The sequence below is a fragment of the Erpetoichthys calabaricus genome, chromosome 4, assembly GCF_900747795.2.
Source record: "Erpetoichthys calabaricus chromosome 4, fErpCal1.3, whole genome shotgun sequence".
Taxonomy (NCBI): Eukaryota; Metazoa; Chordata; class Cladistia; order Polypteriformes; family Polypteridae; genus Erpetoichthys; species Erpetoichthys calabaricus.
The window spans coordinates 123,918,131-123,942,844 of record NC_041397.2 but is presented as its reverse complement, the minus strand read 5'-3'; the positions used below and the strand labels follow the sequence as shown (position 1 = coordinate 123,942,844).

The 24,714-nt window shown below is 36.5% G+C and overlaps 1 protein-coding gene across 4 annotated transcripts in view; it reads left to right on the top strand.

Moving 5' to 3' along the window:
• Positions 1-23,690, top strand: part of kdm6a (lysine (K)-specific demethylase 6A) — a 573,573-nt gene extending 549,883 nt beyond the window's left edge. For all 4 annotated transcript variants that reach the window (XM_028799755.2, XM_028799753.2, XM_028799757.2 and 1 more), the window contains 4 exons: positions 889-1,030; positions 15,096-15,222; positions 15,471-15,641; positions 22,769-23,690. In XM_028799755.2, the coding sequence (XP_028655588.1) occupies positions 889-1,030; positions 15,096-15,222; positions 15,471-15,641; positions 22,769-22,798 (470 nt within the window). In that variant the 3' untranslated portion in view covers positions 22,799-23,690. The remainder of the gene's footprint in view (positions 1-888; positions 1,031-15,095; positions 15,223-15,470; positions 15,642-22,768) is intronic.
• Positions 23,691-24,714: the final 1,024 nt, after the last annotated feature.

Here is a 24,714-nt window from a genome sequence, read left to right as displayed (position 1 = left end):
GGTCTCAGTGATGAAAAAGAAATCCAGTTTATTTGAGATAATAAAGTCTTGCAGAATAAAAGTTTTATTAGACACTGATCTTGTGTTCAAGAGAGCAGCCTTGATGGAAGTAGAAGAGCTTGCTGTATGAGGAACACGGGTGAGCGTGCGAAGATTAGCAGCGTTTACTCCCTGAGAGCACACCGAGGAATAGTGATGCCGCCTTGAGATGAAGAAATGAAATCCGGTATCCAGTGCCTATGGACCAGGGATGGAGTCCTGTGCAGTAGAAAGATGGGTCATAGACGACTCGCAGGCATCCCATCAGGAGATGAAAATTGAGAGGAAAGCAAGCAAGAAAATATGTTAAGTAAAGAATCACGATCATAGGACAGTGGCCGTTGAGAGAAACTAATACATAAAAACAAAGTTAAAACATAGATTAGCGAGATGGACAGACGGCCAGCCACACCAGTCGGCGTCATATGGTTCACAAATAAACACACTAACTGAAGCTGCTTGTGCTTTTTGTGAATTTTCAGTTTCCGAAATCTTTAACATGTAAAGAAGTTATTTAGTTCAGCAAATCCTTGTATCTGTAATTAGCTTTTGGACATAACCTCTTCTTAAAGCATTTATTGTCTGTTATTGTTAACTCAAGGAAATCAGATGCTAATACCAATTTAGCACTCAGAATCCCTACACTGTTAGTTTCTGTTCTGATATTAGATTTTATACTGAAATTGGTTTGTTATAATTAAGGTTGTTTTGCTGCCAAAATACAAGAAAGTTTTTGTAATGACATTTTTTAGGTTTACTTTGAATGAATTTTTGTTTCATATTAAGTGACTTTGATATAAATTTATTTAATGGTTTTTTTTTTTAATTTCTTGTAAAATGTTTTAACAGCACACCAGTATAAACTTGCTGTAGAGAGATATGAGTGGAATAAACTTCAAAGTGTAAAGTCTATTGTTCCCATGATTCACCTTTCCTGGAACATGGCAAGAAACATCAAAGTGTCGGATCCCAAGCTTTTTGAAATGATTAAGTAAGTTTAAGTGCTCTGTATGATTCATGTACTTAAGAAAAACAGTTTAAATTTACTCTTGTTAAAGTTATCCTACTTTGCATACATTTTCTACTATAGCGTATTATAACTGTTAATTTGGTCTAACAATTAAATGGTATTTTATTCATTTTCATAAGTTCATGACAGTTTAGGAGAGTAATATTTTACATATTGAGTAAGTTTATTTGCTACAATTATAGCAATACATTTAGGTTTATTATAAATCTGCAAGTTTTTTTGTTTTTTTTAATGTCATTACTTTAGTAAAAATGGTCTGTAAATACCTACTAAATTAATGTTTAAAATTTTATACAGTTTAATATCAAAAAATGTTATTCATTTCAGTCTAAAGAGCGATAAAATATTACATAAGTCTTTAGAGAGAGGTTCTAGAGGTATTCTAGTTGGATTAATTGGCAAGTTCAAACCAGCCATGTACAAATGTGACTTTGAATATGGATATAAGTGTGCATGGGCCCTTCGAAGGACTGGCAACCTATCCAAGGCTGTTTTCCACCTTGCACAAGGTATCAGAGTTAAGTTTGGATATTTTTAACTCAATTACTTTTTCACAATTAAGGTGTATGTTAATTTGCAGTGTGATTTTGCATTCTAAAGTGAAGCATATTTTATCAATTTTCAAAAATAACTTGTTCGCTCTTCTGTTTTATAATGGAGTCCCATTGTGGGGGGAAAAAAGCTTAAAATTTACAAATACATCTATTTTTCAAGTTATCAAGTATTGAGATCACACACATATTGCAAAATAGCAAATCTGTCTCAGTTTAACACTAGAAATACCAGAGCCTACGAAAAGACTCGCAGATCCGTCCCACCTTAAATTGCTTCGCACCTCTCCATCAGCGTATTTGTCCTGTAAATGTGTCGATAAGCAGCAAGCAGCCTGCTATCACATCCCCCACCGCCGCACAGTTTTCTCAACTAAAGTCTGTTTACCTGCGTGTCAGTTGCTTAGAGTTGTGTAAAGTGAGAAGTCAAGCAAAATGACACCTTTTATAAATACTATATCATTATTTGGAACACATGCATTTCATGTGTGTTCCGTGTCTACAACAATCTATGTACAGTAAACACATCGTTAAAACAAAAATGATGAAACAGACTTGAGCTGAGAAAACTTTGCAGCGGTGGGGGATGTGATAGCAGGCTGCTTGTTGCTTATCGACACATTTACAGGACAAAAGACGCTGATGGAGTGGTGCGAATCGATTTAAGGTGGGACGGATCTACGAGTTTTTTCGTAGGCTCGGGTAATTCTAGTGTTAAGAAGAAAAAATGATGAGATGAGATCAGCTCATCTTCCTCAGCAGCACACTTCAGAGCTAGGGGTGTGGGTTCACCTTGGAAAGTTATTACCGAAAGTGATTATTGACATATGTGAATTGCTATTTCCGTTCAGGAAACAATTAAGACAATAACAACTGAAAAAAATCACAATTTCTTATTGTAACTGCGTTGTCGCATAATTACCAAAGTTCTGCAGCTTTAGTTTGCTTCATGGGATTCTAAGAGTAGTGTGACATATTGAAATGATTCCACAGCCCCAAATATCTTCATTTTTAAAAGCTTTAGTAAAAGTTCAAAGTAAAACAGTTCACACGAAAAAATAGATATTGCAAAGTAAAGAAAAGTTCTTTTATTTCTTATGTCTTGTTTTGCTTAAGTTTGTTTATACAGTTGAACCATTTCGAAACGGTCATAAAACTGTATGCCTATCCCATTCACAAACTGCAAATGGGTTTATCGGTCCATGCTAGTAATGAGACTAATTCCAAACACGCACCGACTCAATTAACAGCATTGCCCTCAACCAAAAACTGTAGCCACTGATCAGATCTGCACAGTATTTAGTATATCTTTTGAACCATTCCCCTCTACAAAACTGTTTTAATTTATTTTGCATGGATTTGTATTGTATGAGTGACTTGTTTTTGATCATCTCTTATATATATTTCTCTTCTGGTTCGTCCTGCTTCCACTTCAAAACCAGTCCCGCCCACACGCAGCCGACACGGAATTTCTCGATTCCTATTCGTCCTCTTCCATGTCATACACTTTACTGGCCTACTGAGCGTAATACATCCAACAAGTACTCGAGGTGCTGCCACAACGGTAAAGTAGCTTTACCACCTTTGCGGGAGCCACCTGTGTCTTTACAACAGCTTCTTACACAGCAAACATCAGAAGCTAAAAATTATCGTGAACACATTCTCTAGCATTTGCTTCCATGGGTGCACAGATAACTCAACCTCCTGGCCACGGACCATACTATTTTAAAATACACGGGCAAATTTATCACCAAATCTCTCCACTATACTCTTAACACTTCTACCTCTCCAGGATATGGACAGTTGTATGTTTTTGACACAGCGCAAGCTACTGAAGTGCGCTTACAAAATAAAGCAAACTCTGCATGCAGCGAAAATTTACTTCTCCAGCTAGATTCCATGCTCAGAACCATCAACCGCTTCACTAAATCATACAAACACATGCATGAAATTTGTCAGTCCAATCCAACAGCATCTGTACGAATGGTTTCCAAGGAAAACCCTAGGCAGGATTTACGACGATACAATGCCCCGACATGTCACACCGATGTTGCAGCGATTTTCGTCAGAGAAGATGGCAAAACGCCTGCCGAAAGGGACATTTGCATCTATCCCATAGGCAACTCCTGTAAACAGATTTCCACGCTCATTATGAATTGCGATCCTATGGTTTACCCACTTTTATTCCCTTATGGAGACATTGGCTGGCACAAAGATTTACAACATGTTCCCGATAAAAGAACCGCCAAGTGAATAAGGCTTACTCAATGCCAATTTTACGAATACAGATTATCAATGAGGAATACATTTAGTATTTTGCACTCCAGCGGCAAACTATTCCAACAGTACGTCGTAGATGCGTATGTTAAAACAGAGGGTGCGCGTCTCAACTATCTTAGATTACATCAACAAAATCTGTGCGTGGAACTATTAGACGCACTGCAAGCAAATGCTGAAAATAGCGTACCTGTAGGCAAAATGTTCATATTACCGTCCACATTTCCAGGAAGTCCAAGATACATGCAACAAAACTATCAGGATGCCATGTCCATAGTACGTAAATTCGGAAAGCCTGATTTATTTATCACTTTCACATGTAATCCTGTTTGGCCAGAAATTCTACATGCGCACTGCGTCTTTCAAGAAGTATTTATTTCTTCTTGATTTCTGAATTCCTTTCTCACCGTTGTCCGTTCCTATTCTTACACCGCCATATGCTATGGTGGCCGTCGGCTAGTGCCATAAAATTTGGGTAAGAGAGGAAGTCTTTAAGATGTATACTCTTAGGAAAACAGCAGTACTACATTTCTTCTATTAATGAACTGTCTCTCTGTCCGTTGAATAATGGAGGCCTAGTTCTTTACAGTTGGTTTTCTTGTTTGGTGTAGTACTTCCTGGTTTTAGAGTTTTAGCAACATATCACTCTTGATCTGTCCATGTTGCCCTCCACCACATATATGTTGTGAAGAGCAGGAAGCACATTAACATTATATACCTAGTACACCTGATTGGAAAACTCATCTTCATGTAATTCTTAGAGGTAAGTTTGATCAATAAAGATGTGACAGTAAACAAATTATTGTGATATAGTATGTCTGTTCTATCTATTTTGTAGACTAGGGGGCTTCGCCCCCTGCTCGCTTCACTCGCCAACCCCCCGTATTTGGTTTTCCGCATACACACTTTTAAGATTGTTTTTTCTTTGAATTGTTGCTATTTCATTAGTTTCACGATCTACATCATCAGCATTTAATTATTTTTTTTTTTACAAAGTAAGTAGAGTTCTGCATTGGACTCCTGTCTGTAAAGTCGTGCTATTTTCCTGTCACAGTTCCAAAAGTACATGGGGTTACCAAAGTGATACCCCAGCTTTTGTCTAGGTTTTTTGTACAAGGGCTAGACAGAATGTTTTTGACTCCTGGGGTAAATTTAGGTTTTTAAATAAGCAGACAGATAAATATATATACATTAACAAAGTAACCAATAAATGCATGTGCGGTAAACTCCGTTTTTGAAATTCTCAAGATTCTTTATTTGTCACATGCATAGTTATACAGGACAACACACAGTGAAATGCATCCTGATCCGCTTATCAAAAACTGTGCAAAGTTAGAAGAATATCAGTTAGATTAACAAAAAGTCATAGATCGAAAGATAACAGTATAGTAGAACATAATAAATAAGTAAAATTATGTGAATGAAGTAGAATTAAGTGTTAAGGTGCAATAGTGTAGTAATTATTGTGCAAAACCAAAGTTAGACTGGTGCATAGTTAAATGAGGCAGTTTGTTTGTTTGCGTTACTGCGATCTTTACTTTTTTATATTTTCTAATTTTCCTACTTTCATATCCTTTTAACTTTCTCCACATGTGTATAGCACCAATGTTTTTTTTTGTTTGTTTTTTTTTTTTTTTTTGAGCCTTTCTAATTTCCCTGGTTTCATAGTCTCTAACCTGCTCTGCATGTGTTTAGCGCCAACATTTGTAAACATCTCTATGAAGTTCTACTTTGTCATTTTACTCACAGTCATTTAATTCTGAGCCGGATTGGACCTGCTTTTTTTTTCAATTCCACTTGTTCCTTATTTTCTGAATTTACACCTCGATTATTCTTTTTTGCTCTTTTTTCTGTCCAACACATTTGAGTCTCTTTTCTCCGTGCTTTTCTTTTTTCTTCGTTTAATCGTTGATGTTTCATTTCTACCCTATTCATTTCTACCGTATTGACCTTATACACTTTATATGCACTGAGAGCCCTGGAGCTGTGTGTGCTGCATGACTGCCTTTACAGTACTGATTTGTTTTTTTTGATATTGCTTGTAAGTAGGGTGTGTCTTGCAAGACTCTTCGTTCTATGTTCCGTGGGACACACCGTGGCAGGTCTCTTTCGTCTCACAGGTCTTTAAATTATCTTCTGAGAAAGATCACGTATCGTAGACTATCAGGACAGGGGACAGGATTTCTTTTTATAATAGATAGAAATTAGGTGAAGATCAGGCCACAATTTCAGAGTACTTTATTCAGATATACTGAAAATGTTAAGCTTTACAGTTTTTTTTCCATGTAGAGAAAAGCCAAGCAAAATGACACCTTTTATTGGCTAACTAAAAAGATTACAATATGCAAGCTTTCGAGGCAACTCAGGCCCCTTCTTTAGGCAAGATGTAATACAGAAACTGGAGCTCCCTATGTTTATATACACACTCAAGGACAAGAAACAACATTGGTAAATGTTTAAATTAATAGATTCATTCAGGCTAGGGTTAATTTAACAAGAGAGAAAAACAATGTATGGTCAAGATCTCTGGATAAGATAACTGTCCAACAAAGTCTTTTGAAGTTTGTAGTGAGTTTTTTCAAAACAATGTAGATCTGTAGACAGGTTGTCTGTCATTCTGAGAGATGTAAACAATTGTCAGGTCTGGCCATAAAACTCTTGTCTCTATTCAACCCATGTTGTAGTGTATTAAATTTTAGCATGAGTTTAACTTCCCATTCTTTTCTCTCTTGCTGTGTTTTGAAGTTGCCCATGAACACTGTGACTTTAAAGTCCCTCTCACAGTGTCCATGGCTGTTGAAGTGGGCCACTACAGGAACATCTGTATTGCCATGTTTAATGTGGAACCTGTGTAAATTCATTCTCTGGCGGAGTGTTTGTCCAGTTTCTCCCACATAGAGTGCAGTGTCAGGACATTTCATGCAGAAAATTAGGTAGACTACATTAGATGATCTGCAGGAAAATGATCCCTTTATGTGATGTTCAAGTCAGCATTGTGGTATAACTATACAGTCTGTATCATAAATGTGGGCACACATTTTGCATCTTTTCTGTAGGCATGGAGATGTGCCATTTTCTGTTGGTTCACTTAGGGAGCTTCGGACAATTAGTTGCTGAAGGTTTGGTGGTTGTCTGTATGCCAGGAGGGGATGTTCAGGAAATAAATTTTTCAGTGTTTGGTCATTGTTTAGTATTGGCTGAAGTTCTTTTATAATTTTTCGAAGTGTTTCAAGATGTGGGTTGTAGGTGACGACAAGGGGGATGCGGTCCTTGTTGTCTTTGTTTTTATATTCCAGAAGGTTGTCTCTGGGTATGGCAGTAGCTCTTCTTATTTGAGTGTCTGTTGTTTTGGGGGTGTAACCTTGTCTGATGAAATCTTGTCTGAGCTCCTGCAGTTGTTGATCCCGGTCTGTCAGGTCTGAGCAAATACGATTGTACCGTATTGCTTGGCTGAAAATAATGGAGCGCCTTATATGCTTGGGGTGGAAGCTATCACTTTTCAAGTAGGTCTGTCTGTCTGTCGGTTTGTGAAAAACAGAAGTTACAACCCTAGCCTGAATGAATCTATTAATTTTTTACATTTAAAATTTCTCATTTAAAGATTTACCAATTTTGTTTCTTGTCCTAGAGTGTGTATATAAACATAGGGAAATGTTGTGATTGCTAGTATTGATTTATTAATTTATTTATTTTTTTGCTTGGCACATTGATTTGATAGTTTGTTTTTTGTTTTCTTGTGTAGATTTACCTGTTACGCAGCATCATGATATGGAGTATATTTTGCATTTTGTAGCCAGGCACCCTAAGCAATGAAAATTCGGGGGTATTTTTTAAGTTTATTTCATCTCAAAATTACAATATTTTTAGCAAACCCCTTATATATTAGCTAACAGCTAAATTCTAGAACAATTACACGATTAGTTTCACACTACATTGTGACAACCAGCAAACCCACGATTCTCAAAAGAATCGCAAATCCAAGAATGGCAATCACTTTCTGTTCCCTCCGATACTTGGAGGGATGAAATATCATGGAGGGTGGGTGCGTCCTGGGAAAGTTCATTTAATTAAATAAACATATTTGTACTAAAGCGGCTTCTTTTTGGGGCTGTAACTCATCTGGTTCTGGTGTTTCAGAAGCGCGTTGTAGGCACCTTTGTTTATTGTTTTTATCCATGCAGTCTCTTTTTTGTTTTTCTATGGCTGTATCATCAGCGAGAAGTCGTTTGCTGACGGAGGCGGATTCGCGTGCTGAAGTGACAATGGCGGCGGGTGCGGTGGTGTGGGCGGTCGTGTTCGGGCGGCTGTACAACCTGGCGTGCACACTTTACCTCAGGTTTAGTTCACAGGTCGTAGCCATGGTAAAGTTTTCATTCAGTTAAATAAACATATTTGTACTAAAGCGGTTTCTTTGTGTGGGCGCCTTCGTTCATTGTTTTTATCCATACTGGCTCGTTTACAGATCGTAGCCATACGGGCTCGTGTTTGTATTACTAATTGTTTAGCTCCTTCCATTTGGAGCCGTGACTCCTAGCCTCCGTGTATTGTTTTTATCCATGCAGTCTCATCTTTGTTGTTCTGTGGCTGTATCGTTAGGTAGAAGTCGTTTACTGTTAGGAAGCATACTCCAACTTGCACACACTGACTGCTGGCTTTATCCATACGGGCTCATTTACAGGTCGTAGCCATACGGGCTTGTGTTTGTATTACTAATCGTTGAGCTCCTTCCATTTGGAGCCGTGACTCCTAGCCTCCGTGTATTGTTTTTATCCATGCGGTCTCATCTTTGTTGTTCTGCGGCTGTGTCGTTAGGTAGAAGTCGTTTACTGTTAGGAAGCATACTCCAACTTACACACACTGACTGCTGGCACAGTGGATTAGAGCAGGTGTAGTTTACAGGTCGTGGTGTTTGGGCGCCACGCACTGACTGTGGGAACTACAGTCTCGGTTTTGTATTACAAATCGTTGAGCTCCACTGCATTTGACTCTGGGGCGCGTTGTAGGAGCTTCCATTTATTGTTTTTATCCATGCGGTCTATGCCACACAGACTGCTGGCACAGTGGATTAGAGCAAGTTTAGTTTACAGGTTGTGTTGTTTGGGTGCCACCTACTGACTCTGGGAAGCCGCTGCATTTGACTCTGGGGCGCCACGGCGCAGTGCGCATGCCGTGCATAAATTAAACTGTCATTTAGTAATATAGATTACACAATTAGTTTCACACTACATTGTGACATTCATGATAATGATTGTTCCTGGATTGCACTTGATGCTTACTAGAATAGGATCCAGCTCCCTGCAACCCTGCTCTGGATAGGTTGGCTTGAAGATTGATGAATGAATCATATGATTCAGTATTCTAAATCATGCAGTACTTTTTTTTCTCAGATATACAATTCCTGTAGAAAGTACTAGTCCCTTTGAAAATCTTTGTTTTACTGTTTTAAAACACTAATTAACCAAATTTAATTAGGATTTTAATATAATATTAACTTATATTTAAGTTTTGTACTTAAGATTCAATTGCTTGTATTTTCAAGAAAAATGATTATTTTTGCTTCACTGTCTCGGCAATTAAGCAGTCATTGAGCCTATTTCAAAAACTGAGGGTCGCAGTGATACCCAACACACACAGTTTAGTATAACTTGTTTGGAAAAATTCACCACCATTATAGGACTTTATCTGATTTTCCAAAATAATTCTCTCATTTTCTTCCACTTTTTGTGGTATCCTTATATTTGAGACCATTTTTTTTTTCCAAGTTATCTTACAACTACTTCTGTTTGTAGCCTTTCTTAACCTCCATTTTGGTCTTACTCAGTAACAGAAGCTCCAATTACATGTTATAATCATCTGAAGTTTTTCTTTATTGTTAGATTTTATTTATTTCAGACTAGGGGGCTTTGCTCCCTCCTCGCTTCACTCACCAACCCCCGGGCTACGAGCTAGCCTCTTTGTGGTACTGTCACTCACATATGGGGATGCAAATGTACAATTTAAACATTGTTATTTTAATGGTAATTGTTACATATTTATAATAGAACTATTTTACATTACAGCGAGTAATTAACCATATTAAAAAATAGTAAAACGTAATAATTTGAAAGTAAATTGTTTCATTTTGCATTGAGTAAAAACAATTTTTGTAATTAAATTTTCATCAATATCACATTGAATTTTGATTCTGTGTTTGGACTTTCATCATGACAACACAACGTATAACAACATTACCTTTCTTGGATACATCCTTCTTTCTACAGAAATTTGTGAAGTGGAAGACTGGACTGTGTTCATGGTTATAGATAGATAGATATATACTTTATTAATCCCAAGGGGAAATTCACATACTCCAGCAGCACCATACTAGTAAAGAACAATATTAAATTAAACAGTGATAACAATGCAGGTATAACAGACAGACAGTAACTTTGTATAATAATAAAACGTTCCACCCCCCGGGTGGAATTGAAGAGTCGCATAGTGTGGGGGAGGAACGATCTCCTCAGTCTTGTCAGTGGAGCAGGACAGTGACAGCAGTCTGTCGCTGAAGTTGCTCCTCTGTCTTGAGATGATACTGTTCAGTGGATGCAGTGGATTCTCCATTATTGACAGGAGCCTGCTCAGTGCCCGTTACTCTGCCACGGATGTCAAACTGTCCAGCTCCATGTCTACAATAGAGCCTGCCTTCCTCACCAGTTTGTCCAGGCGTGAGACGTCCCTCTTCTTTATGCTGCTTCCCCCAGCACACCAACGCGTAGAAGAGGGCGCTCGCCACAGCCGTCTGATAGAACATCTGCAGCATCTTATTGCAGATGTTGAAGACGCCAGCCTTCTAACGAAGTATAGTCGGCTCTGTCCTTTCTTACACAGAGCATCAGTATTGGCAGTCCAGTTCAATTTATCATCCAGCTGCACTCCCAGGTATTTATAGGTCTGAACCCTCTGCACACAGTCACCTCTGATGATCACGGGGTCCATGAGGGGCCTGGGCCTCCTAAAATCCACCACCAGCTCCTTGGTTTTGCTGGTGTTCAGTTGTAGGTGGTTTGAGTCACACCATTTAACACTAGAATTACCAGAGCCTACGAAAAAACTCGTAGGTCCGTCCCACCTTAAGTCACTTCTTAAATCCGTTCGCACCTTTCCGCCAGCGTCTTTTGTCCTCTAAATGTACTGATAAATACAAGTTGCAAGCAGCCGGCTATTCCATCCCCCCACCGACTTAGAACGTGCACGAACTTCTCCCAGCTTATGCCTTGATTGATTATCTGGGAGTGAAGTCGAGTTTTAGAGTGGAAATAATAGATCGTTATTTGGAACACACGCATTTCATTTCGTGTGTGTTCCATTTCTACAGTAATCTGTGTAAACACATTTTTGAAACAGAAATGTTTTTCATATTCTAGTAGTAAATGACAAAATGTAGGCATAAACTATATAATGTATGAAGCCTGAAGTCCAAATATCAAAGAAACACTTTCACAAAAGGTACAAATATAACAGAACAAGTGCGCTTTTATTCAAAAATATAACTGCAGAAGGAAGTAAGTAAGAAAATAATCCAACTTATTTAATCTTTTTTCATAACTGATACCCTGCAGTCGTAGAATTAGCCTAGTCATTCTTCTCTTTACTTTATCTAGCATTTCTATGTCTTTTTTTGTAATCCAGAGATCAAAACTGCACAGTCCTCCAGTTGAGGCCTCAACCAGTGCATTATAAACCTTAAGTATCACATTCTTGTGCATGTTGGGCTATTTAACACTAGAATTAACAAAGCCTACAAAAAAACTCGTAAATCCGGCCCACCTTAAATCCCTTCGCACCTCTCTGTCTTCGTCTTTTGTCTTGTAAATGTGCCAATCAAAACAAGCAGCCTACTATTCCAACCCCCCACCGCTGCAGAACGGGCACAAAGTTCTCCCAGTTCCAGCCTTCATTATCTGGGAGTGAAGTGCTGGGGTTTTAGAATGGAAATAGTTATTTCGTGTGTGTTCCGTTTCTACAATAATCTGTGTAAATACATCGTTAAAACAAACATTTTTCATATTTTAGTAATGACAAAATGTAGACATAAACTATGTAATATGTGAAGCCAGAAGTCCAAAGATCAAATGAACACTTTCACAAAAGGTTCAAGGATAATGCAACAGCTTCAATGGCGCAGCATAGAGAGAAGTGTGTACATTGCAACAGGTACACATGTTGTAAATGTAGGAAGGACGGTCCTTGGGTGTGTGGAAACTGTTAACATTTGAATTTGATTTGATATATTTACATACAGCTCATACGGTCCGGAACGGATAAATTGTATTTACATACAATCCTATGGGGGAAATTACTTCGGGTTGCGACCAGAGTTTTGGAACGAATTACGGTCGTGACCCGAAGTTCCACTGTAATTCCAAATATCATATATACCTTTGTCTCTGTTTTTGTCAGTGTGGCTTTGACATCATGGACCATAAGGCACATACTCATTCAGCGTAAGCAGGAACACTCAATAAAATTGAATAAAAAAATTCAAGTGACAATGAGATAGGAAGAAGGCAGATTCACCAGCGTTTGTGTGTCAGCTTTTATCCATCCAGATCTGAGAATTTCCAGTTCAATTGTCTCAACACTCACATCTACAGTTATTCCTAGTTTCAAATAAAAACTAACAGCATCAGATCCCTTGGGGGGGGGGGGGGGGGGTAGTATGTATCGTGATCGTGAGTGAAAGAATAAAAGTGAAAAAAAAACACTAACTTTTACAAGTACTGTGGACCCTTGACTTACAAACTCAATTCGTTCGCGAGGGCTGGTTGTAACTCAAGTTGGTTGTAAGTCAAGACTATTTTTCCCATAAGAAATAATGGAAATGCCCTTAATGTGTTTGGAACCTCCCACTGCAACACTTAACTTTTTTTTAATAAAAAAGGGTTGTATAATGTGCATAAATTACCAAAAACAACAATAATTTTTCTAATGTACTAACCAAAAAATTAATAAAAGTGCCTAGCCTATCAGAAACAACAATTTCATACTGTACTCACCATTTAAGTTGACATCTTTGGCTTGCAGGAAGGAAGGAGGAGGAGAATGAAATGGAAGGTGGTTATTGTTTGGAAGGAGTTTCCTTATACAAATCTTTTCTTTGTAAAATTGTCGAGGTGGTGGATTTCAACATGCTGTGTACATATTAGTGAGATCAGTCACACGAATGCCACTCTCATATTTCCACACAATTTCCTTCTTCATTTTGATTGTGATCGCTTTCTTTACCTTCGTTTCCTTCTCTTCCTTCCTTAGCAATTATCAAAATAAATTATATAAAGCACTGCACTGACCGAAATTACGTCCACAAACACATGTATCTGGGCTCCGACTGATGCTTACAAACGCTGTCGGCTGTTTGTTTACAATCGCACAAGCGGATACACGTGACCGCATTCGGGTCGTAAAGCAAGATGTTGGTCGTAATTCAAAATAAAAATTTTGGTCGTAAACCAAGTTGTTCGCATGTCAGGCCGGTCATATATCAAGGGTTGACTGTACTATAAATTTACAGCGGCTGTTACAGACGCAAATCAAATGTATGTTTTTATTGTATAATGTTAACAATAAGAGCAGCTCACTACTCAAAACTGAAAATAAAAATACGAGGCAGTCAGGATCGAACCCGGGACTGTTGATTATAAGTCAGTCGGAAGCTGTTGCATCATCCTTTGAACCTTTTGTGAAAGTGTTTTTTGATCTTTGAATTTCAGGCTTCACACATAGTTTGTCTCCATTTTGTCATTTATTACTAAACTATGAAAAACGTTTGTTTTAACGATGTGTTTACACAGATTATTGTAGAAACGGAACACACATGAAATGCATGTGTTCCAAATAACGATCTATTTCTATTCTAAAACTCCAGCACTTCACTCCCAGGTAATGAAGGCTGGAACTGGGAGAACTTTGTACCCCTTTTGAAGTGCTGGGGGAATGGAATAGTAGGCTGCTTGTGTTGATCGGCACATTTACAAGACAAAAGATGCTGACGGAGAAGTGCGAAGGGATTTAAGGTGGGCTGGATTTACGAGTTTTTTCGTAGGCTTTGGTATTTCTGCTGTTAACCTAACTTTCTGTTAGCGTCCTTAATGGCCTCTCTATACTGTCTGGATATTGTTAGTGACTGCTAGGTCTTTCTCATAACGGGTACCTCTCAAATGTAGCATTTCTACTTCCTACATTTAATACATTAAATTACATCAGGAACAAATTACCCCCACCCCACCCACCAGCATGTATTCTGTCCAAGTCCCTCTGTAATAATTCTACTGATTCTTATCTTTCATCCTTCCTGGCTTGGTATTATCTGCAAACATAACCAGCCTATTGTATATTACTGTTCAGATCATTTATACATATTAAAAATGGCTGTGGCCCTAATAGTGGTTCCTCAAGTGACACATCATTTAATACCTAGTTCTGATAAGGTTCTTCATAAAATGACCCCTTGCTTCCTATACTTAAACCAAATCTACAGGCAGCTATATAAAACACCCCAAAATCCCATTTCTTTTTTATTTCTAGTCTCTAACGTGGGAACTTATCAAATGCCTTCTGACAGTCAAGGTGAATAATATCACATGTGCCACTTTGATTGTATCCTTTTGTTACTTTCACATAGAATTTTAGAAAATTAGTAAAACCCATGTTTACTGATGGAGTATTGAGTGATTCTGAAGGCAATTTCAGTATGACTTAACATAATTTGCTCCACTTTATTTGTATGATAGTTGGCTATTAATTTGTATTAAAAACTGTAGCAATGTTTTAGTAATGCTGTGTTGTCATTTGTAAGCAGTTAAATTATAATGTTTTTAAATTTCAGGATTAAAAGTCTTACTGCAGTAGAAATGAAGGGGGTTACAAACAGAACAGGCAGAAAGAAGTGAAACCAGCAAGTCACTATGTCTGATAGAATATGTAGCGAGGAGGAAAGGGTCAAAAATACTGTGTCATCTTTTAGTCTAATTTTCCCATCTGTTATAGTTTTTAAAGTAAGGATAAATAAAAGGCTTCAGGAGAAAAATCAGGTATTCTAAGGATGTGGAGAAACATAGAAATGAAAGCATTTTTCTAACCTTTCAAATAAAACATGTTGAAGTATTGTTCATTTTAGGCATTTTAAAATTGAAGTTTGTTTTTTTACTTTTTTTAAGATACTGCTTGTTGAGGACGCTAAAGCAGTGCCAAATGTTGAAGGAGGCTTTAACTGCTGCAGGGAAAGAAATGGCGTGGCATGGGAGGGCAAAAGATGAGACAGCACATTATTGTAGCATCTGTGAGGTAAGATCATTTTAATTACACCTGAAAGTCGATTTACCACTTATTTAACATCGTTAGACTTCATCTTCATAAATAAGTTTTCTTATTAATGTGGTTTTATTTGAATTAGTTTTAATAAAAATAACCACACTATCTTTTTATGAGGACATTCATGCTTCATGGCATTCATATTTATTCTTAATGGGTAATAAATGAAAATGTTACACATTCTCAAATTTTTTTTTATTTTATTTATTTATTTATAACAGGTGGAGGTCTTCAATCTGCTTTTTGTCACTAATGAGAGCAATTCTCGAAAGACTTACATAGTGCATTGTCAGGACTGTGCGCGTAAAGGCAATTCAAATCTGGACAATTTTGTGGTGCTAGAACAGTACAAGATGGAGGACTTGATGTATGTCTATGACTTGTTCACAATAGTAAGTAATTTTTACATTACATGGCAGTTTGAAAGGTTAAAGAAGTAGAAAAGATTTGATAAGTCCATCCATCCATTTTCCAACCCGCTGAATCCGAACACAGGGTCACGGGGGTCTGCTGGAGCCAATCCCAGCCAACACAAGGCACAAGGCAGGAACCTATCCCAGGCAGGGCGTCAACCCACCGCAGGACACACACAAACACACCCACACACCAAGCATACACTAGGGCCAATTTAGAATCGCCAAATTTGATAAGTAAATGTCTTAATTTATCTTAATAAATACAGCATATATGTGGCATTAAAATGGGGAAGCTTTTTTTTTTTTTTTTTTTTTAATTCGCACAAAAACGTGAATGATTACAGTAACTTTTTCTTTCTAACATGTTATCAGCATGTTTGTAATATATTGTTTATTCTACAGTGTCAGTTCTCACAAACTACTTGGAATCTTAAGAACTGTAGAGGTGCAAATCAGACTATCAATTTTGCATGTTTTGTTCTTTCGTGGCTATTAGCATAATCTTCAATAAATTGTTAGCTGTACACACCGAGCGGATTTTTTGGCAGGAATTTCACTAATAGAATTTAAAATATAAGTGAAAGAGAATGATTACTAGGGCCGCTTTTAAAATATTAATTTGGCAACATACTGTGAATAAACCTTTAGTAATATGGGAATTGATCCAGTCACTGCTGTATCAATATTTATGCTATTGATTATTTAAATACTTTGTGAAATCAACTTCCAACTGTAAGAATTAGGGTTGAAACAACCCACTTCCAGCTCTCTTCAAACCACAGCACAGGAGAGATGTAGGGTGGCTCTTGATCTTCTACATTCAGGGGTAAGAAAAAAAATATTTGTTTCTCCTCCCATCCTCCAACGAAATATGTGCCCAGGTTAAAAGGAACCTTGATTTTTATAGTCTTCTGAGTTTGTCATCACAAAACAGGAACAAGAAGCAAACTAAAATCATAGCCTAGGTGGGTTACCAGTTCATTGCATAGCACTTGGGGAAACAACTTTGTCAATTATTATGGATAAACATGTAAACTGCCTTGTAGAAGGACTATGAGTTTTATCTGCAACTTTTAGCAGCCTCAGAAAACAAGAATAGCTAAGAAATATTACAAACTAAAAACAAAGTAAGCATTTCCTTGCATTATGAATGGAATGGTGTTTGAATGTTTTTTGTAATGGAAGGGGAAATCACAACATGAATATCTGTTCATGGATTGTGATTAAACTAAGTAACTCTCTGGTGCTATGTAAAACACTTTCCTGTGAGAGAAGTTTTAAACTACAACTAAATTATTTCAGAAGCCCATTTATAGTATTACCAATCAAAAAGTTAAGGTGCTGTTCCAGTGCATACTGGTGTTATCTATAATCCCCCTGCACAGGTTAGTTTGTACTTCAACCACAGTAAGGACATCATATTTAAGATTTCCCTTTGTTTTACTGACTTTAGTGCCATTAATACACAATTTTAGCTAACTCAGCCAACAGACTCTTGCACGAAAAGGTATGTGTAGTTGTTGATGTAGTGAAAAATTCAGAGCCCATTGTACTTTGTGCACATGGTTATTTTCTCTGATTGCAGTGCTATTTTTAATGTTTTAAATACACTTTTAAAAACAGTAACACTGATTATCATGAGTTCAGTGCAGTCACATATTTGGTCAGTGCAGTGTGATTTTTTTGATGATACATGATTCACTAAATGAATGACTTCATGAATAAATGATTATCCAATTTAGTTTTGCTAAGCCAGACATATAATATATCCAACCCCAATTCTAAAATAGTTGGGACACTATATAAAATGTAAGTAAAAGCAGAATGCAATGATTTCCAAATTGATTTCAGCACCGTTTCATAGAAGTGATGTTTTGGTTTCCTATTAGTTTATTCCTGCTGTCTAGATTGTTTGTTACACATCTACTTTATTTTAACCTTAGCAACTATCTTGGTGACTCAAAGATGAGGTAAAAGCCTCATGTGCCTAGGCTTAAAACAACATTTACTTAACCCTTTAGTTACATTTAACTCTTACCCTTATATTTAATATACTAAACTATACTATACTACTTAATAAACATAAGTATATACTTACTTTAAACTATAAAATTATACCAGGCATTAATTAAAAATATTGATTAAAATCCTATTTAATGCCATATAGTAATGCAAAAGTCAAAGTGTCATAGATCTCATAGCAGACGGAACACCTTCTCAAACATGTGGAACCAAGTACCTGCTGTGATCTATGTGTTTGTCTGTCTAGTCTCTTCTGTCACTGTGCTCATTACAATGTACAAACTAATTATTAAGCTTCTATTATCTTGAGCTTCTAAAATAATATCAATTTTAGGTTTTTATTTTCTCTTTGTGTCTAGTCTTTTGTTCTGTTTTTTTGTTGTCTCCCTGAATCCCCAGTGGTTTAAAGTGCACAGACTAGAGGAATTTGGGCAAGTGATTTAGGAAGAAGCCCTGCAGGCACAGCCTTTGCAGCGGGGGCTTTCACCGGTATTTACTATACGCTTCTTCTTTCCAAATGTGTGTTCTCATTTGAGAATCACATCTGTCCCTAGCAACCTAGCAAGACTCTATTTAGGACAACTTGGCAAATCAAATCCTGTGCATTGCAGGGACAGATGTGCATACAGTAAGGGTGTTCTCCATGTCTGGTGACATTATTACTACAGAAAACAGCTTTTCTGTACAGTATGTGGATCAGTTATTATTCTCAACAAAAAAAACCTCTTAATTCCTTTAAACTTGAATAGAAGTTTAATGTATACAGTTATAACTTGAAATGTTCGCAGTAAATATTTGCGTGTTGTGTTTTATGTTTAGCATACTTGTTTTGCCAGTTGTGTTATATGTTTAGCATACTATTGTGTCATATTATATTGTATTATATTATGATACAATGAAATTCTTGCCTTTATCTAAGCCCTAATGATCAAATAAGACATGCATTCTGAAGATTTTTTTTTTCAGTTGATAAGGTGTTAGAAGAGGAGATGTTTGACTGCTGTTATGTTGAGTTTATGTGTCTGATCTCCTAACACCAAGCTTCAGGAGCACCTCTTCAAAACTACAAGTAAACTAAAACATTTTGGCATATTTAGGGCCAGTAGCTAACTACATTGTTGTCACAATTTGACAAAATTTCTTTGCAAAGGACACTGAACAAAAAGACTTTACTCTGAGAAAAAATAAAAAGCTAAATCTGCAGTTATCCTTTCAGGAGCTCAGTATCACAAGATAACTGAAGCTTAATAATTGCACATTGTAATGAACGCTGCAATAGTGGAGACACATACATAGACCATCATAGCTACTAGGCTCCACACGTTTGAGAATTGCCTCTGTCTGTTACAATATCTTTTTGTCATTTTAACTATTGCATCACTATATAACAACAACTGCATATGCAGTTTAGATAAACGTTGTGGTGTATGAATATATGATATGTTAAAATGCTGTGTTTACTTACCATTTGTCCATTGATACCATCAAAACACAATTTATAATTTGATGGTACAGAAATGTTTTTTTTCCATTGCATCAGGTTATGTTTATTTTTAACACTAGAATTACCAGAGTCTACGAAAAAACTCGTAGATCCGGCCCACCTTAAAACCGTTCTCACCTCTCCTTTGTCTTCTAAATGTGCCGATTAACACGAGCAGCAAGCAGCCGACTATTTCATCCCCCACCGCCGCAGAACGTTCACTAAGTTTTCCCAGCTCATGCCTTGTTTGATTATCTGGGAGAAGTGCTGGAGTTTTAGAGTTGAAATAATAGATCGCAATTTGGAACACACACATTTCATGTGTGTTCCGTTTCTATAGTAATCTGTGTAAACACAATTTTAAAACAGAAACATTTTTCATATTTTAGTAGTAAATGAAAAAATGTAGGCATAAACTATATACTCTATGAAGCCTGAAGTCTAAGGATCAAGTAAACACTTTCACAAAAGGTTCAAGGATGATACAACACCTTCCGTGGCGTAGCGATAAGATTTGCTGACTTGTAATCAAGAGTCCCCGGTTCAATCCCCACTCACTCCTATATTTGTCGTTTTCAGTAGTGAGCTGCTTCTTTTGTTAATATTATACAGGACACACATACATTTGGTTTGCGTCTGTAACACACGGTGTGCATTTATAGGACTTGTAAAAGTTACCGTTTTTTTTACTTCTCTCTAAATCACGATCACAATACATACTACCGCCCCCCACCCAGGGATCTAACGCTGTTATTTTTTATTTGAAACAGAATAACTGGAGATGTGAGTGGTGTTTTGAGGCAATGGAACTGGACATTCTCTCATCTGGAGGATGTAAAAGCTGACACACAACCGCTGGCGAATCTGCCTTCTTCGTATCTCACTGTCACTTGATTTTTTTTTATTCAGTTTTATTGAGTGTTCCTGCTCATGCTGAATTAGTGTGCACCTTATGGTGTATGATGTCGAAAAAACAAAAAAACACAGACATAGGTATATATGATATTTGGAATTATTCATTTTATGACCTGTATAGTACATTTCGGAAAAGATCAACATGTGCATTGATCCTGCAGCACTGAATAAGATGTAACATCACCATTCCCCCCCCCCCCACCCTACCCCACCGATCTGAAAACAGTGCAAGTACAGACGCAAACCAAGTGTGATCAAGAGTCACCGGTTCGATCCCCACTCACTCCTATATTTGCTGTTTTCAATAATAAGCTGCTCTTTTTGTTAATATTATACAGTACACACATACACTTGGTTTGCGTCTGTACTTGCGCTGTTACTTAGAGTCAGATCAGGGGAAGGTTGGGGTTGATGTTAGAGCGCGTGAGCTTATTCTGTGCTGCAGGATCAACATGAACACACATGTTCATCTTTTTTTTCTTTCAGTAATAGCACCAACATAAATCCACACCTGATCTGACGCTGTTCGTTTTCAAATAATATTGCATTAGTGCGATGATGTTTTCACATATATTGTCTCTTTCTTTCAGGTGTGTAATAGGAACCACAGCATAGAGAGAAGCGTGTACATTGTAACAGGTACACATGTTGTAAATGTAGGAAAGACTATCCTTGTGTGTGTGTGAACAGTTAACATTTGAATCTGATAATTGCATATAGCGCTGAACTTACTGCTCTGTACTGTTCTATCCTCCGCATGTTCTGGAATGCAAAAGAAACAGCATACAGCAATATGTGGGGACTGGCAAGATCGGGAAAAAAAACACGCAGTCAGTGATTACAAACCGGAAGATGTTATGCGAATGAATATGAATAATATGAACAATGTTGCATCCGTGCCACAAAGTTTTCCGAAATGTACTATACAGGTCATAAAATGAATAATTCCAAATAACGTATATACCTACGTCTGTGTTTTTTTTTTGTTTTTTCAACATCATACACCATAAGGTGCACACTAATTCAGCATGAGCAGGAACACTCAATAAAACTGAATAAACAAAAATCAAGTGACGGTGAGATACGAAGAATGCAGATTCGCCAGTGTTTGCTTGTCAGCTTTTATATCCTCCAGATGAGAGAATGTCCAGTTCCATTGTCTCAAAAAGCCACTCACATCTCCAGTTATTCCATTTCAAATAAAAAATAACAGTGTCAGATCCCTGGGGGGGAGGGGGGGGCGGTAGTATGTATCGTGATCGTGATTCAGAGAGAATAAAAGTAAAAAAAAAAAAAGGTAACTTTTACAAGTCCTATAAATGCACACCGTGTGTTACAGACGCAAACCAAATGTATGTGTGTACTGTATAATATTAACAAAAGAAGCTGCTCACTACTGAAAATGGAAAATATAAGAGTGAGTGGGGATCGAACCGGGGACTCTTGATTACAAGTCAATACATCTTACCGCTATGCCACGGAAGGTGTTGTATCTTCCTTGAACCTTTTGTGAAAGTGTTTACTTGATCTTTGGACTTCAGGCTTCATACATTATATAGTTTATGCCTACATTTTGTCATTTACTACTAAAATATGAAAAATGTTTCTGTTTTAAAAATGTGTTTACACAGATTACTGTAGAAACGGAACACACATGAACTGCGTGTGCTCCAAATAGCGATCTATTATTTCCACTCTAAAACTTCAGTCACTCCCAGATAATCAAACAAGGCATGAGCTGGGAAAACTTAGTGAACGTTCTGCGGCGGTGGGGGGTGGAATAGCTGGCTGCTTGCTGCTCGTGTTAATCGGCACATTTAAAAGACAAAAGAGAGCTGAGAACGGTTTTAAGGTGGGCCGGATCTACGAGTTTTTTCGTAGACTCTGGTAATTCTAGTGTTAAAACACGCATGATATACCAATAAATGCCTAGTAGGGTGTGTTTTTAGGAGTCTCTTTGACTGTAAATGGTTCATTGTAAATAGTAGCTTGCTCTATGTTGGACCCAGTTAACGAGAACATCTGATTTTTGCAGTTCAAAATCAACGCCCCAACTTTGAGCTCCACCTTTATGAAGCATTGGATTGGTTTAGAAATGTGACACTCAGTGAGCCGTCTATTTGTTTCCACCCAGTTTTAAGCAAAATTCACTCATGGTTGTCTCCAGATGTATATATTATACATCTGACTTTAGCGAGACTAAGGCAAGAGACGCTGCTTTCAAAACGGCCAATTGCCAGTTCTTCCAGCAAAGTCTGGCACAATACATGACAAATTTTTATTTATTTAATGATTAATCAAGAGCAGTTAAAAGTGTTGAATTCCGAATGTGTAATGTCTCCTGTACACACACCTGTTTATGTACGCCAGTTCATATGAGCACAGCAAATAAATTTTGAATGAAAGTTTTAAATAGGCAAGGACATTTTTTTTTTTTTTAAATGAGGGGTTCTTTACGTTACAGAGCCGTCATTTAGTCAACAGCCATGTGCAATTAAATGTCAAAATACATTATTGTTTCATTTGTTCATTTCAGTTTTTAAATATTTAATCTGCTATGCACATTTACATTATTATTACATTTGTTCATTTCAGTATTTAAATATTTAATCTGCTATGCACGTTTATTTAAATCATCCATATCTTAATGTGTATACTAATAAAATATCCTTTTCTTTTTTAGGCTCCTCCATTGCCTTCACCCTCATCTTGACATTAATATTTATTGTTTTATGGACAATAAACAATGAAACATTTCTGATATTCAGGAAGTGACCCAGTTCTGCACCACTGGTATCTGTAGCTATCCCATAAGGCTGCTGGCTGAAAGCTGTGTGTCTATGCAACCTTCCTAGTGCGGAGTGTCAACCATCTGGAGAGGAGTAGGTGCTGCTCCTATTCCAGGACTATTTATAGCTGTTTCAGCTGTACTTAAACAAGAAAACTAAACTAAAAAAAAAAATTACTTGTTTTGTATATGTAAATATCTGTCACAACTGGCAACATCACACAAAGACTACTGACTTGACAACCTTCCTCTTTTGTATTGCTCTGTTATTGGGCTGATTGGTTCCTTTATCTTTTTCTTTTCTTTTTTTTTCCCTTCGAAGTTTCCCTAAGACAACTGAGTACTAGCATAGCTGGTCTTTTGTATGTTAGATAGAAATTTTAAGTCTCTTTGGGCAACAAAATATAAAATTTTGTAATGTGAGAAGTTAGGTGAATATAATTTTTTACTGCTTTTTTGTTTTATCTGTCTTTTTTTTTTTTTTTTTTCTTTTTTTTTTTTTTTTTGAAACCGTGATTAACAGCCAAGTCACAAAGATAAATGGGTTGCACATAGACTAAGAAATAAAATTCAATTTTGTGATTTTTTTTTTTTTTTTGTTTCTAATCTTGATGTAAATTTACACTATTTATAAATACATATTTATTGCTTGAAAATATTTGTGGATGGAATGCTGTTATTTTCTCCAGAGTACCTGCCATTAAATTTTATGGAGTTTTGTTATTTTAAACACTACTCCTATTACGTTTTCTATATAAATAAAACTGCTTAGCATTGTACAGAAACTTACATTAAAATTGTTTTATTGTTTGAAAAATGTTTTATCTATTGTTAAATTTTAGCCTCTTTACCAAAAAAAAAACAATATGTGACTGGTACTGTATGCACAGGTGAAAGCAGATATTGTTTGTGTGTGTGTGTGCGTGTGTGTGTGAATACAAATATATATATATATATATATATATATATATATATATATATATATATATATATATATATATATATATATATATATATATATATAATGTGTGTATGTGGAAAAACAGTTTACAACACAGAACACATTCAAATGTAACAATCTAGTGCTCTATAAACTTTAGTTGAAATAAAGAGTTTGTAATAAAGTGTTTGATATTTTTGATTTTAAAGCTATAGTTTTTGCCATCTACAGAAAAGCAGAAATGGAGTGTGTGTAAATGATATATTGATAGATTTTAAATTTAGTAATAAACTGTTTACAATTTTATAATATACCTGTATGATGAACTTCAGTGATGTTCTCTTCCTTCTTTGGGAATCAAGACAAGATTGTATTCTTTGACTCTGTGCTTTGCAGAAGCCTTAACAAAACACTTTAGAGAGCATTAAGGAAATTGTTTAGACAACAAATGGGATCCACATTACAAAAACAGCCAAGCTGTTTTGGGCTTATTTTAAATGTGTTTTTGATATATTAGCGTTTCCAAATTAAATTTAGCTTGTGTCTTCATTTATTTTATGCAGTTAATTTAATTGTTTTTATATAAAGCATAACTTTCAATATTGAGAATGTTTTGTAATCAAGAAAGCATGTTGTTGTTGACTTTTGGGTCTTAACATTAATCAGCCAAAGATTATTATACATAGGTTACAAATCTTTTCTTGTAAATTTGCATATATTGTTCAATCATGTAAAGCTTTTTGAAAGATATGTGTAAACCATTTGCAATTGTGATATTCTAGGCCTCACAGTATCTATTTTTAAGCATGTATTTTGGTAATTGTCTTTGAAGGAATCAGACATTTTTGGCATTGCTTGTATAAAATCTGCCAGGTGCCTTCAGTTGAACAGAGACACCCCA